Source organism: Serinus canaria, chromosome 21, assembly GCF_022539315.1.
Source record: "Serinus canaria isolate serCan28SL12 chromosome 21, serCan2020, whole genome shotgun sequence".
Classification (NCBI taxonomy): domain Eukaryota; kingdom Metazoa; phylum Chordata; class Aves; order Passeriformes; family Fringillidae; genus Serinus; species Serinus canaria.
The window spans coordinates 6,943,728-6,959,307 of NC_066334.1; the positions used below are offsets into that span (position 1 = coordinate 6,943,728).

The 15,580-nt window shown below is 50.3% G+C and overlaps 1 protein-coding gene across 1 annotated transcript in view; it reads right to left on the bottom strand.

The window, feature by feature from the left end:
* Positions 1–15,580, bottom strand: part of RERE (arginine-glutamic acid dipeptide repeats) — a 164,604-nt gene that overhangs the window by 96,388 nt on the left and 52,636 nt on the right. The window contains 2 exon segments of the mRNA XM_030231967.2: positions 4,223–4,293; positions 13,104–13,580. Of these exon segments, the coding sequence (XP_030087827.2) occupies positions 4,223–4,293; positions 13,104–13,434 (402 nt within the window). The 5' untranslated portion in view covers positions 13,435–13,580.

Genomic DNA, 15,580 nt, shown 5'->3' on the forward strand with positions numbered 1-15,580 from the left:
TGGGTTTAGAGGCACTACATAATTAATAAATTCATATCTGAAATGTAATTACTGCTGTTGTATCACACATTTAAAGGCAACAGCTGGCTGTTCAGGTGGGGAAGGCACTTTGATTGGGATAAAACAATCCTGGAACCCACACTGCAGGGCTTTTTGCTCACAGCCACTCCTGAGGCAGCTTCAGCAGGGGCACCCAGAGCCTGGGACACTTCCCTGGCTGAGCTCTGTGCAGGGAGAGCTTTGCTGGGATCCTGAAGGGTTCACAGGGACATTCCTGTGCATTTCCCATCACAGCATGCTCCTAAAGCAGCTCTCATTTCTGTGTCTGAGGGGAGGGGTTATAAAATGTCCCTTAACCCACTGGGAACTGAATTTCTGCACATTTCTGGGATTTTCTCACCCGAGTCACTCAGCTGAGTTTTAATTGTGTGTTTTCATCAGCCAGAAGTAATCACAATCTACATTTTCATTAAGATAAAGAGAATGGACAGAATTTTAGGACTTGTTAACCACAAACAAAGAGATAAAAGGAAATTTCACTGTTTATAATTCTTTGTATTACAATCAGTGTAAACTACAAAAGAAACACATTAAATACTACTATTTAATTTAAAAACCCTTTAGCTCTGAAGCCATACCCTCAGCCTGAAGAAAATACAAATCTGTTCCTTCAAATGGCCTGATCTGAAAGGAAATTCTGTGAGAATTTCCACTTTCAAAGCACAGCACTCTTCAATTAAAAGGGAATTTCTGACAGAAGGACTTGTTTCCTTCTGGGGGCAGTGGTGGAAGGAAGCAGCAGCAGGTGCTGGGTGTGAATGACAAGCAGGACTGGCTGAGCACATCCTTTGCCATCTCCCCAGGAATTCCAGGTGCCACTCTTGTGCCAGAAGCTCAGGAGATCCAAGTGGGTTGGGCCAGGTTTGCTGAACTCCTGGCAGAGCTCAGGGCCCACAACAGCAGGGCCAGCAGCTGCAGCCGGGCTGAAGGAGATGGAAGGAGTGATGGTTGGATCCATTTGGGAAAAATGAACCCAGAGGGGAGGTGGAGCAGCACTGGATCCTCCTCTGCTCAGGGCTGCAGACACTTCCCAGCCCAAAGAGGGCTCAGCCAGCCCTGCTCTGCTGCCTGGCCTCTGAGCAGCAATCTGTAGCACCACAGAGCATTTAAGGAACACTTTGTCAGGCCTGAGGATTTTTAACATGTTTGACTGGTGCCAAATGAAAATGAAGGAGAATCATGCTTCCCTAACTCCCTGATGAATAGGAAATGGGGGTTTCTGACAGCAGCAGGCTGCTGGGGGAACAACTGCACTGTTAAAAATGCACTGGTGCTGCTGCAGAACCAAGGGAAAAGAGCAGACTGACATCCAGGAGACAATTCCTGATGTAAACAACCTGAACCTTTTCCACAGAAAAAAAATAATCAGAGAAACTTATGTTTTTGTAATGCACCAGAGCATTGACTGCTTCCATTGCACTGATCTGCCTGTGTAATTTAAAGCCCAAGCTGTAAGATTGTTCTGGAACAAAAACACCCAGAGCAAGCAAAGCCTGAATCCCAAGTTAAGGATCCCACTTTCACCATCCTGAAAACATTTTCTTCCTTCAAGCTGCTCAACAGGCAAAGCCAGGAAAGTATTAAAGCCACATCACTCTGCCCCTTCACAGGCCTCCTCCACCTTCCAGCTTCCCAATTACATTTTGCTGTTTCCTTTTTTAAAAACAACACTTTTAAAGTAACAGACATTGTCAGTTTGACAGGACAGCCTTAAACTGGGGAAAGAAGTGCTCCCCAAGGGAAAAACAAGGCACAAAAGTTGCTTTAAAGCCAAGCATGACCTTGCATAATCCAGATTTCCAGGAGACCACCTGAAGCCAAGCACTGCCTCAGCTTGGAGGAGGGCAAATATTGAGGATGAGCAATGAAGGAGGAGCTGATAACCAATAAAAACACGTAGGCAACAGAGCAAACTCAGATTGAATCCTGCCTCACCACAGCTTGCTCCTAATCAAAGTCCTCAAGAATAATCTGGTTTTGAATCCTGAAAGAGGATAGCATTAATCCAAAGAAAATGAACTAGCACCAAAAAGAGATTAATAAAACATTCTGGGACACAGACAGCACAGAATAACCCAATCAGTAGAGAAAAAAATCATCCACTGCCTTTTTTTTAAATACAGACAACTATCTCCTACTCTTCTGAGAGACAACAGCAATTTCACTCTTGAAATGTTTTAAGCTCAATAATTCAAAGGGTGAAGGGAAGCCAACCAAGAAAAGGTGTGATGGCTACCACACCTCCTCACCTGCCCTGCCACCCCACCCTCCTGAGCAGAGGAACAGGGAGCTGCACTTTTACCAGCCAGCACTCACACATTCCAGTGCTGGAGGGCAAAACCAAACCAGTGGATTCCCAGAGAACTGCTCCAAGTTCTGCAAAATTCCAAACAAAGCCCAAAGCATCACAGTGATCCTGGTCCAGCAAGGACATCCTGCTTTGCAGTGGGTCACCTTTAACTCCCTCTCATTTGTTAAATATAACTTTATGTTCCTGGTTTTGTCAGTAAGCACCCCATCAGCTCCTGTCCCAAGAACCAGGGGAAGCACAAGGTAAGGCTCACACACTCAGCAGAAACTTTCCTTTTGTGCCAACCAACACATGATGTATTTAATTAGCAGGCGACATTTCAAAGCTGTTGACTTGAACTTTCCTGCTTCACTTGACATATTTTGCTGAAGGCAAAACAAGGCTGTTTTCCTGTTGGTATCTCACACTGGAAGAGAAATCAAGTGTCCTTTCCATGCTCATCCTCCCTCTCCCCCAGCAGGAAAATCAACAGCCACACACACACACTGGGGATTTGGCTTTGCTGGTATAATCAGCATCCAGAGGGTTTTGGTTTTGTCATTTATACAAGTTCCTTTTATGCATTATGTCAGTAAGAAAAATTAAATTCACAGAGAAATTCCAGAACTCTGAGCAGGCAAAAGTAAACACAGAACAGAGACACTGTTTCCATGTCAAAAATTATGCAAAATTGCCCAGCAGCCCTGGCGCCAAGTCCTTTGTGTGCTGAAAACACAAGTGAAGAGAAATCACCTCAAAAGCATCTGAAGGTAGCAAAGCTGCAATTGCCTGAGCTGAAATGGGTGGCCCAGCCCCAGAGGCTGCAGCTTTGGTTCACCTGCAGAGCAATGCCTGCAGCTCAGCTGAGCCACAGGAACTGCAACCCAGGCAGACCCAAAGCAGCTCTGAGGGACAGGAGGGGCCCAGGGGCTCTGCAAAGCCAAGGACTCCCCAAAAACAGGGGCAGCAAAGAGGGAACGAGCCCTCGAGTGCCAAGCACCAGCAGGGACATCAGCAGAGGAAGGAGGGAAGGGAGGAAGGCTGGTTTAGTCCGGGAGCAGCAGCCTGGGTGATCCCTGGCTGTGCACAGCACATTGATAAGGAGAGTTTATTCTCTGCTCAGCACTTCAATCCAGCCACCAGGAGCTGCAGGAACAAACTGCCAGAGGTGCCCAAAGGTCCTGCTCACAGAACTCTGCCAGGTGCCAGCCCTGTGCCCTGCCTGGGGGCAGCTCCTGCTGCAGCCAGGGGGGACAGGGGGACAGCTGAACTTCCAGAGGGGACAGGGGGACAGGCTGAACCTCCAAACCCCGCTCTGATTTGTTCTTGCTCAGTTCCCTGCCTTCCCACTGCTGGAGAATGAAGTGCTAACAGCTCTCCAGTGTTATTTTCTGTTTCTCCCCATTGAAGTGGCCATTCTGGTGGGGTGTCCCCACATGTCCCCACACCCTGGCGGGCCATCCCCACACCCTGGCGGGCTGTCCCCACACCCTGGAGGGCTGTCCCCACATGTCCCCACACCCTGGCAGGCTGTCCCCCCAGCCCATGGCCAGCTGAGATGCAGAGGCTGCCACGAGCCAGCCCTCATCCCACAGCTGTGCTGGAGAAGGCACAGCCAAACTGAACTTCCTGAGCCCCAATTTCCCCACAACACAACTCAAAGCTGAGGTTTCTGCTCAGCTGAACACGCCAGGGATCACAGCCTGAGCTCCTGAGCCTGCCCAAAGACAGGGCTGGGGTTTAGTAAAAACCAGCTCCTGGCTCAGAGGGGAAAGCTTCACTCAGAGGAGCTGCAGGAAGGGATCAGGCTAAGGAACATCCCCCCTGGAGCCTGGGGCAGGGGAAAGGAGGAGAGGTGAAAATGTTCCTTACCAGTTTGAAGTCTTGAATGCTGCAGATGAAATAGGGCGTGTTCGGCCGGCGGCTTTCGATATAAACGCAATCTTTAAAAACACAAGATTTTACAATAATGGGCATTAACTTCTGTGCCTCCAAGAAAGAGCATAACAACAGGATAAATTCAAATACAGCTTAAACTTTGAAAGAACCACCATTGCATTTGCATATTGTGTAATTTATTCTGAGCGTGCTCTAGAAATAGAAACTATTTATGATGATAAATAAGGGAATTAACTGCACAAGAATTAACTTTGATTTGAATAGACATTTTGCTAGGAAAACAAAAAGAAAGGAATTTAAAGACCACTCTGGATGGAGTTAATAACAATGACCAGGTCACAGCCTGTGAACCAGACCCAAATAAGAGAGGAAAGTAATCAGATTTTTCGTGGTCAGCTTGCCATTAAGAACCAAGCACTAACATATTTTCTCTTCTAATTGTGAAGAAAACCAAGGCAACCAATCACAGATGAAACACAGCAAACTTAAATTAGATTTACCTCAGGGAAGGCCTGCGCTTTCTCGAGTTACATTTGACAAGATAGAAACACAGTAATTATTTTTGTTTGTTTTCGACAACTGCGCTCTCCGAGGCTGCTGTAACACAAGGTCTGCTGTGTTCAAAACAGTCTTGGCAATAACTACAACAAAAGCAGCGCCCTGGGAATGAAAGCACGGCAGGGATGGGAGAGAAGAGCCTGAGTAATGATCCTGACCTTGGAGCTCAAACTCACACAGCTTGCTGGACAGAAAGGTGCCAAGCCCAGAGCAAGCAAACACTGAAAGGAACATCCTGGTGACCCCTCTGACACACAGCTAAGGAGCTGCTGCTCAAAACACAGCAGGGACAACAAACTCCACTGGCCTGGCAGGGATTTCCCATGGGCTTCTTGGGGTTCCACAGAAAACCTCCAAAGTCTCAGAGGTCTGTAAGACACATTTCAAATCCAGTTCACTGGGAAGCTCCAGCAATTCCAGTATCCCCACAGCCCTGGCTATCAGGAATTGCTCCAGCACTTCCAGCACATCTGAGCATTCCTACAGCCCTGGCCATCCCAGATTTCCTGGCTGATCAGGAATTGCTCCAGCAATTCCAGCACATCCCAGCACTCCCACAGCCCCGGCTATCCCAGATTTCCTGGCTATCAGGAATTGCTCCAGCAATTCCAGCACATCTGAGCATTCCTACAGCCCTGGCTATCCCAGATTTCCTGGCTGACCAGGAATTGCTCCAGCACTTCCAGCACATCCCAGCACTCCCACAGCCCCAGCCATCCCAGATTTCCTGGCTATCAGGAATTGCTCCAGCAATTCCAGCACATCCCAGCACTCCCACAGCCCTGGCTATCCCAGATTTCCTGGCTATCAGGAATTGCTCCAGCACTTCCAGCACATCCCAGCACTCCCACAGCCCCGGCTATCCCAGATCTCCTGGCTGACCAGGGCACTTGGCCAAGGCTGCAGTCCCTGCTCAGGACCATCCATGCACATCCTGCTCCTCCAGAGCTCCTTGGGGACTCACTGGCACTGAGAGGGATTCCACACACACACAGCACCACCACTTGCAAGACCTTTTGTTGTATTTTCCCCCTTGGTACGTGGGCTGTGCAAGCCTCATTTTCCAGAGTTTGACCAGGCAGCAGCAGAACCAGCCCAGCATCCCAGTGAAATGGCTGGCACAGAGTGAGGGGCTGTGGCATCTCCTGTGGATAAAAACTCACTCTGGGCTGCACTGAGGGAGGCACTGCTGGCTGCCTGCCCAGCCTGAAACAATGATGACATCCAGTTACAAGGCTCCAAAGCACCAGAGGCCAGGCAGATAAGAAAAACAAGTTTATCCAGGTGCACAGCAATGCTGGGGATGATAGGAACTCGAAAATGCCCCCCAGAAAAGGAGAATATTTCCAGAGGCACTCACATCAGCCACCCAAACTCAGACAAGTTCAACAGCTGATGTGCTCAGTCACTGAGTTTAGCAATGGCAAAGCAGCAAATGCTCCGAAAGGAAATTAACAAAAATAAAAATAAAAGGGCTTTCCATAAGGTTTGCAGAAGAGAGTAAGGAAATGCTGAGTGCCCTGCAGAGCCCCTGGATTCCCTGCCAGCCTGAGCCAGGAGGGCACTGCTCACATTGCTCACTTCCCCATCTCGTGTCAAACGTCCCACTGGAGATGAAGCATTTCCCTGACACATGGCACAGAGTCACTCTGCCTCTGGGCTCTGATACTCACCAGATGTGCCCTACTTCTCAAGGGTTACATTAATATTCCCACACTAAAAGCTGCTTTTAAAATCAGAGCTTCAGTGCACGGACCTAACAAATTCTCTTGGAAAAGCACCCAGCCAGCTCCATCTTCTGAACCTTTAGCAGCTAAAGGGCTGCAGGTTTTGTAGTAACCATCCCCACAATTAGAATCCTTTCATGTTTTACCTAATGAGTCAACACTTCCATCATCCAAGGAACAAAGCCACGGGCTCTCTGCACAGCACACACTTCCACAGGGAGGCCATTCCTTGAAAGCCTGGGTCAAGGAATGATCTGCAATCCCTCCCCATCAGGTCTCAGCAGCCACAGCTCACTCTGCACGTGTGTACAGCCATGTACAAACTCTGAACTCCAGCTCTGGCACCAGCAGGGGAAGGATATTTACTCTCCTGAATTAAGGAGTATTTACCTTCCTCACCCTGGTGCCTGAAATGAAAAGGCTCAGTGGTCCCAGAGCCCTGAGGCAGCCTGAGCTGGCAGCCCTGGCCCCTTCTGCAGAAACTGCTCTGAGCCAGAGCCAGTGGGAGCCCAGGACCCCCCCAGGTGCTCCAGGCTAAATTCCAGCCCCCCTCAGCACCCCCAAAACACTGAAATGTGAATAGGGCTAAATGCCAGCCCCCCTCAGCACCCCCAAAACACTGAAATGTGAATAGGGTTAAATGCCAGCCCCCTCAGCAACCCCCCAAAAACACTGAAATGTAATAGGGTTAAATGCCAGTCCCCTCAGCACCCCAAAACACTGAAATGTGAATAGGGTTAAATTCCAGCCCCCTCAGCACCCCCAAAACACTGAATGTGAATGGGGTTAAATGCCACCCCCCTCAGCACCCCCAAACACTGAAATGTGAATAGGGTTAAATGCCAGCCCCCCTCAGCACCCCCAAAACACTGAAATGTGAATAGGGTTAAATGCCAGCCCCCCTCAGCACCCCCAGAACACTGAAATGTGAATAGGGTTAAATTCCAGCACCCCTCAGCACCCCCAGAACACTGAAATGTGAAGAGGGTTAAATGCCAGCCCCCCTCAGCACCCCCAGAACACTGAAATGTGAATAGGGTTAAATGCCAGCACCCCTCAGCACCCCCAAAACACTGAAATGTGAATAGGGTTAAATGCCAGCCCCCCTCAGCACCCCCAGACCAGGGAAATGTGACCAGGATCAGGGTGCCAGCAGTCACAGATCATTAATGAGCAAGAGGTACCTCCCAAAGGATCAGAATCAACATTTACAGCCCTCAGTGGGTTTAAAGGCTGAAATGTGAACTTGCCTGCACCCCAGGCTCAGGAGAAGTGCCAAAGCCTTGCACACAAAGGTCAGCACTGACACAAACCTGCAGCAGCAGCAGCAGCAGCAGCAGCAGCAATGCATTGGGAAGGGGCACAGAGACAAAGCCACAAGGCAGCCAGGGGGGCTGGCACTGCCAAACCCTTGCTGGGGCTCCAGCAGCATCCTCACTCACAGCTGGGAGCTGGGCACTCACAGGTGAGAGCTGGGCATTCCCACTCACAGCTGGGAGCTGGGCACTCACAGGTGAGAGCTGGGCATCCCCACTGACAGGTGGGAGCTGGGCACTCACAGGTGGGAGCTGGGCACTGACAGGTGGGAGCTGGGCACTCACAGGTGGGAGCTGGGCACTCACAGGTGGGAGCTGGGCACTCACAGGTGGGAGCTGGGCATCCCCACTGACAGGTGGGAGCTGGGCACTCACAGGTGGGAGCTGAGCACTCACAGGTGGGAGCTGGGCACTCACAGGTGGGAGCTGGGCACTCACAGCTGGAGCTGGGCACTGACAGGTGAGAGCTGGGCACTCACAGGTGGGAGCTGGGCACTCACAGGTGGGAGCTGAGCACTCACAGGTGGGAGCTGGGCACTCACAGGTGGGAGCTGTGCTTGCCTCTCCTCCCCCGTGGCTGACAACAAACAAATTGCCAGGCTGATCTTTCAGGGGCACTTCCTGCTGAGCAGATTTCAGGCAGCACTGCTGGCTCCTTGTCAGGGAACCAGGAGCTGCTCTGCAATAAATGGCTCAACCAATTTACTGTGTTCATTTGAAGCTCACAGGAGTATTCCCAGGGCCTGGACTATAGTTCTTATTTGGCAAATGATTTTATTATAAACCGGTATCATAGTGAATCCATTTTCTTTAAGGGGTTTTGCTGCTGTTTAATGGACTGTCAGTATAATTTAGATTTCATCTATTTAAACTCATTCAAGCCTGGCTCCTGATTGTACAATAAATGGAACATATTTCTATTCAACAAAATTAATGACAGCTAATTGTACTCTGCAGTTCCCAATTTCATAAAAGCAACTGTTCTGCAGCTCAGGCCCCCAGCTACATCATTTCCCACACCAATTATTTTCCTGCACTTTTCAAGCATGTCCACAACACTGCACAGCTCTCCTTGTAAGGTGCATCCACACATGCTCCATTAACAGATCTGTGCAAAGCAAACACCTTTTCACCCAAGTTGTGTCCCCAAAATGCCACCCTGCCAGCAAAGCCCCCGTGGCTGCTCAGCCCCCACCTCCTGCCAGGGCTCCTCCTGCCTTGGAGGTGTTTTTTCAATTAAACACATGAAAAGGGAGGAGGGGTGGGAACAAGAATCCAGGCTGATAACAGAAATTAATGAAATAACCAGTTAGTCTGGAACTCCTCCTCTAGCACAGATAAGCTTTGCTGCACGTGTGCCTCTCCTAACTGGCTTTTCCTGCCCTTTCAGGGCCACAGGAAACCTTTGCTGGAGGTGCCAGACTTGCCCCAGTGCTCCTCAGGGATGTCTCACAAATGCCCATGGAAACCCCTCCTGCCTCCCAGAGCTCCTCATGGACAGTGGGGGGACACCAGGACAGACAGACCAAAACTGCACCACAGGGCTACAGGACCTCACTGATTTATCCCAAACAGCCTCAAGCACACCAAGAGAGCTCAGGAACCTCTGCTGCCCCCAAGCCCACCCCAAACACCACGAGGGGCTCCTCAGCTCCCTCCCTTTGTGTCCCTACCACAGTTAGTGTGCCACACCTCAGCACCTCAGTGGGGATGGGCTTTACCTGTGCACCCTCGAGCAGAAAACAGGGCAGCATTTCCCATCTCCCTCCCTCCCCTGGCTGGTCAGACAGAGCACAGACAGAGCAGGAAAATGAGATGTGCCCCTGCTGGGCAGCCCCAGCCCTCCTGGGGGCTCAGCAGGCATTCCAGCCTCTCTCACCCCCTGCCCAAGGGCTGCCTGGGCAGCCACTGATGGCACTGCAGAAACACAGCCCCACAAATCCCTCCAAGTCCTGCAGATCCTTTCCAATGGTTCTACCTAGGCAAAGCAAGCAAGACTGTCCCCAGCCCCAGGTGACAGTCACCTGCTCTGCCAGGCTCCAGACCAAGCCAGACTGAACCCAGCAGCACCAATATCCTCAGCACCCATCCTGTGGCTTTCATTCAATCCCAGCCCTTCCTGAGGTGGATTTTGGCAAAAGCCAAAAAATAGGGACATAGAGGGGATCAGTCTGCATGAGAAAGGGAAGGAAAATCAGCATTAAATGATCTAACTGAAATCCAAGAGGAGAAAAAAAATAGCTCTCAGTTTTAACACAACTCTCTTTCATTGCCATCTCCCTAGGCTAAGGAAGCCCAAAGCAAATTTGAATATCCACTGTGCAACAAAAATTAATGCTACTCCAACAGGCAATGTGACAACAGCAAGGTGAGAAGTGCAAGGGAAAGAAGAAGGAAAACCCCAGAGAGCAGATTTGGAAGGAAATGGGAGGGAGGCTGTGGAAGCTGAGAGGACAGATGGGGAACTGGGCCAGCAAGCTTTTAGGCTAGGCCTGTGTGATTCCAGCAAAGCAGAGAAGATTAATTGCAAAGTGTTGTCTAAGCCCTACTCAATTCTTTTTAATACATTATTTAAAGCTGTGCACGCATTCATTATATCTATGCAAATTAATAAGAGCAGTTTTTACATGGTAACAATACAGTGAAACCTTTCACTCGAAAAAACTCAATGATCTTGATTATCTGTTTATTTACAGTTTATTTGCTATTACTCCAGTACAGCTGCTGAGCTCAGCACAGGAAAAAAAGCAGAATTAAGTGCTGGATTAAGTACTCTACAGCAATGGGGTAAACACAGAATGAGATTTTAACCAAGAAATGCAGACCTTGAACTTTCTTCCACGTCAGATGAGAGCACTTAAGAGAAAGAATCAAATGATTGGAAAGGATTTCCACTCCTTAAAGCCCAGAAGACGTAAGCTGAAGATAGTTATCCCTCCTGCACACACCTTTAATTTTCATCTTTCTAATCCTTGCTGTGTCTCATTAATTTAAACTCTCTAATCCCTCTTAAAATTTCTGCAATTTTCACCCTTAACCACAAATACATCTCCCTGTATGTAAGGAGCTGGAAGAGCTCCTTCTGCAGTGGATGCTCACATTGGTTTAGAACACCTCCAGCACAGGGATGTGGATTCAAGATCTCACTCCTGACAAGAAATTCCCTTTAAAATCAAATTTACAAATGGGTGTGTTCAGCTCAGGTTCCAGCCACGCTCAGGTCCCTCCAGAGCTGAGCTCAGGTTTGCTCTCATCACTCTCAGCAGTTTCCAAGACAAGCACAAAGAGCCAACACAACAGAAAAGTTTCACTGCCAGGGTACATCTCTTCTGCTGATTACTATTAACAAAATGTAAAATTTCATAAGCAGGGTTTAAGTTACAGAACAGCTACAAAATATCCCCATTGTCACCAACAGCAGGGCTCTCCTTGCTCCTTCCCTGGACAGCCTCCTCCAGATCAGCCACAGCCACGGCTCCATCCTCCTACAGGATTAAACTGACACCACAAACTGATTTCCCATCTTCATTTTAAGCAAACTCTTTTTGCAATAAAGCCAGTGTATCACATTGGACTCCTGGGCCCACACAACAGCTGTTCTCAACAGATTCTGAATTATTTTTCATCCTCTGACACTGAAAATAAGATTGCCACCAAAGCTGACGCTTCCGCAGGCTCCCAGCTGCCCCTGCTGAAAAACAAATATTCCTGACACCAAGGCAAAAGCAGCTCCTTTGCAGTGATGGATGAAATGAGCTGAAGCTGAGGCACTCCAAGAGAGAAGCTGTTAGAGCAAACCAGAGTGCTCAGGGCTCCTGTGGGAGGAGGAGGAGGAGGAGGATGGAACTCAGCACATCCCACCTGGACCTGCCCCACCCACAGCACGAGCACCTGAGCTCTCCCAGCCACTCAAACTGCAGCAGCACCTCAAACATCCCCAGAGGACCCAGGAGACTGCTGGAGCTGAGCTGAGCAGCTCCCCATGGAAAGCCAGAGGGGGTCTGACCTCCCTGGCTCCCCACTTCCAGCCTGAATCCATCTGAGCTTTGCCCCAGCAGTGTCACTGCAGGGTGTCAACCTGCCAGGGCCCTGAGCAGTGCTGCCAGCAGAGCAGCCTGACACAACCCCACACTGGGGGAACACACTCCAGGCAGCACTCTGAGTGCTCTGCACACAGACAGGGAAGCCTGGACTCCCAAATGGGAGCTGGGGAATCTCATTTTAAGGGCAGATTGAGGAAAACATTCCCTGGCAGCAGCCGCAGGTTAGACCTCGACACCCTACATGAGAGCCTAAAAACTCCCTGTGAACTTGGCAGGAATGGAGAGGCACATCCAAGGCATGCAGAGCACACTGCAAGCTGTGCCCAGACACCCCTGATCCCAGCACTGCTCTGCCCAACAGCTGGGCACAGGCACAGCCAGGAATGAGGGGTGAAACCAGTGCCAGAGCAGCTCTGAGCTCCTCACTCCTCTGGGTCCTGTTTCCCAGAGCAATCAGAGATTCCCAGAAAAGCTTGCCAGGAAGGCTGAGGATGGATCCACATCCCCCCAGCTCAGAGCAGGTCTCACTCCGAAGTGGGAGTGAAGCATTTAATGCATTACCCAATTTAGTTTCCAACCTCCCAGGGACAGAGATTCCACGTGTGACACAGATAATTCATGCAGCAGAAAGCAAAAAGGGTGGCTCTTTTCCAGAGGGGAGCTAAGTTCCTTCCCACAAACCAGATACCAGAGATACAGCCAGGAGCTTTCCACACACACCCACATCTGCCTGCAAGGGCAAGGCTGCAGCCTCCCCCAGGACAGGGGCAATTCCAGTCCCCAGGAGCACTCTGAGCCCCCAGGACAGGGGTAATTCCAGTCCTCAGGAGCAGCCCCCAGGACAGGGGCAATTCCAGCCCCCAGGAGCAGCCCCCAGGACAGGGGCAATTCCAGCCCCCAGGAGCACTCTGAGCCCCCAGGACAGGGGAAATTCCAGCCCCCAGGAGCAGCCCCCAGGACAGGGGTAATTCCAGTCCCCAGGAGCAGCCCCCAGGACAGGGGTAAGGGTAACTCCAGTCCGCAGGAGCACACGGAGCCCCCAGGACAGGGGTAACTCCAGCTCCCAGGAGTTACAGGAGCACAGTGAGCAGTCCTGGGCCACCAGAGCCAGCACCAAATGAGCCAGATGGAACTCTGGGGTGACTGATGGAACTCTAAGGTGACTGATGGGACTCTGGGGTGACTGATGGAACATTGGGGTGCCCCTTACCTCCAGGCCTGTACACCACGTCATCCTCGGTGATGAAGGACGTGATCTCGCCGTTGTCGGTTCTCTCGTAGCGCGATTTCTTCTTGGGGGGTTTCTTCTTGCTCTTCTTGGCCGACTCCTCGGTGGTGGCACTGTTGTTGTCGTTGTCCTCGTCCTCGCTGTGCTCGCTCTCGGCGTAGTTCTTGGCGCCTCCCTCCAAGGTGCAGCTGCGCCGCGGCCGCGAGCTCTCGCTCTCGCGCGCCTTGTCCCGCTTGTCGCGCTCCTTGTCCCGCTCCCGGTCCCTGTCCCTGTCCTTCTCCTTCTCTTTGTCCTTCTCCTTGTCTGCTGTCATGATTCGCCACGTGCCTTCTTCTGTCCTCTCACGGCTGGGCCTCCGTGAAAGGTAGACAGTGAGCCTGGGCTTCAGTCTTCTGAATTTCTCACGCAAAGCCAGGAAAAATTCAACCACTCCGACGACCCCGGCGTTTTAAAAAGGTTCTTGAAGAGGAGAGAAAGAGGGAAAAGCCCAAGTTAGTATTGCAAATTCCTTCAATTCCTTAAGATATAAATTAAAAACTAATAAAACCCCACATCCTAAAGCGATTCGGTGTGGAAAGCACGAGCAGTAAAATACAAAGCAGCCTTTTGAAGACTTCCAGACACTGTAGTTACCATTTCCGTGAAATGTTTGAAGCTACCTCCATCCTCAAAAAAGATCCCTCAATTCCTAAGAAAAATTCTTCAGCTCGCTGCAGACACGTAGTAACTCCTGGGAGGGGGAGTGCCCGCTGAGAACAGGTACCACCTCCTAGCTGGAGCTAACAGGGAGCGTGCCAGTGCCAAAACCAAAACCCAGCAAACACTTAAGAGAGGACAAGTGCAAGGAGGAAGAGCCCCCAGCTCTCCTCTGGAAGCAAATGAGGGAGTTCAGCAAATGGCAGAATTGTTCCACATCTCACCACCACTCACAAGCCGTGCCCTACAAAGCTGGTACAGGGTAAGGGATGCCATCTGCCACTTCCAGGGCAATCTGTTAGCAAGTCCTGCCCCTACCCTGCTTTGCCAAAAATAGAGCTAACCTGTAATCCACAGATTACAGGAATTAATTAATTGAAAGCAAACCAAACCACAGTAGTTACAACAGCACTAATGAAATCTGCTTTTCCATACATAAAAACAGGACCTTTCATGAAAGGAGGGTATTTCAAAAAGGAGGCACACAACTCACAAAGGTAAATTATCTTTTTTTTTTCCCCTAATTCACCAATAATGCCGAAGCTGCCCACATCCAGTTCCTCAGTTTCCAGGAAGCTACTATGTGGTGCAACTCAGAATTAGCCCAGGGTGTGGGATGTCTGAAAGGCAGGGACCTGAGCACATGGACTGTTCATGCATTAGGCTTTTCAAACCACATCAGAGAAGGAAAAAGGCTGGTTTGATTTTTGAGAAGTCAGCTGAGGAGTCCCTGATCCCAGGCACTGGAAATTCCTCCAGCTCTGCACAGAGCTCAGCCCTCAAGGTTCCTGTCCCTGCTGCTCCTGGGAGCAGCGGGAGCAGCAGAAGAGACAAACAGGAGAGAGAGAGACAGACAGACAGACAGACAGACAGACAGACAGACAGACAGACAGGAGAGACAAATTGCTTCTGCTGCTGCTGCAGTGAGGCTGAGCCTGGGCTCAGATGGAAAGGAAGGCAGGGAGGCAGGGATGCAGTTTGCTCTGCCCCCAGCAGCTCTGACAGCTCCCAGGGGATGAGATGAACTGATGGCAGGGGAGAACACCTCGGTGAGCCTGCCAGGGAATGCTGAGAGCCTGCAGGGACCCAGGAAGAAACCTCCTACACTTCCAGAGGGGAGGGAATTCCCCAGCAGCAAAGCCTGGGTTATTTCTACTGCTGCTCATCCAAAGATCACCTCAGTGAAAGGATCACACCCCTCTTTGGCACAACTGCAGCACAAGCACCTTCCTTGGACTGGCAAGTGCAAAATGTCCTTTTTTTTCCCTTGAAATCGTTTCCAATTTAAAAAATCCCCATCAGTCACCATTTCATTATTGAGGATGGGTAGTAAATGACAGAAGGAGCAAGTCTGAAACCTGGCCAGCTCCAGGGCTTCTCCTTGAAGCCTCAGGATGAAGAGCTAAGAAGGTGCCAACCACCCCACACCTCTATATTTAGAGGCAAAATGATTTTAAAGTTCCTGTCTCAAGGACAAATAAAGTTGATCAGTAAGTGACAGATAATGCATCCTGATTTATTTCACCTGCATCTGAAACCGTCTGAGCTCCACCTCACATGGTGTAAGTCTGAGGAGCCAGAGCTGTGCAAAAGCCACAGTGCCAGTGCAGGCTGCTTGCTCCTTGCTAAACTTCCCTTGGGAAGGAAATGTCAGGTGAGGCAGCCTGAGGCAGTGGAGCCTGTCCTGAGAGCACAGCAAACCCTGGCAGCCTGCGGGGGAAGCACTCCACACAAGTCCTGCAGGGCTTTTATTGCAGTTACTA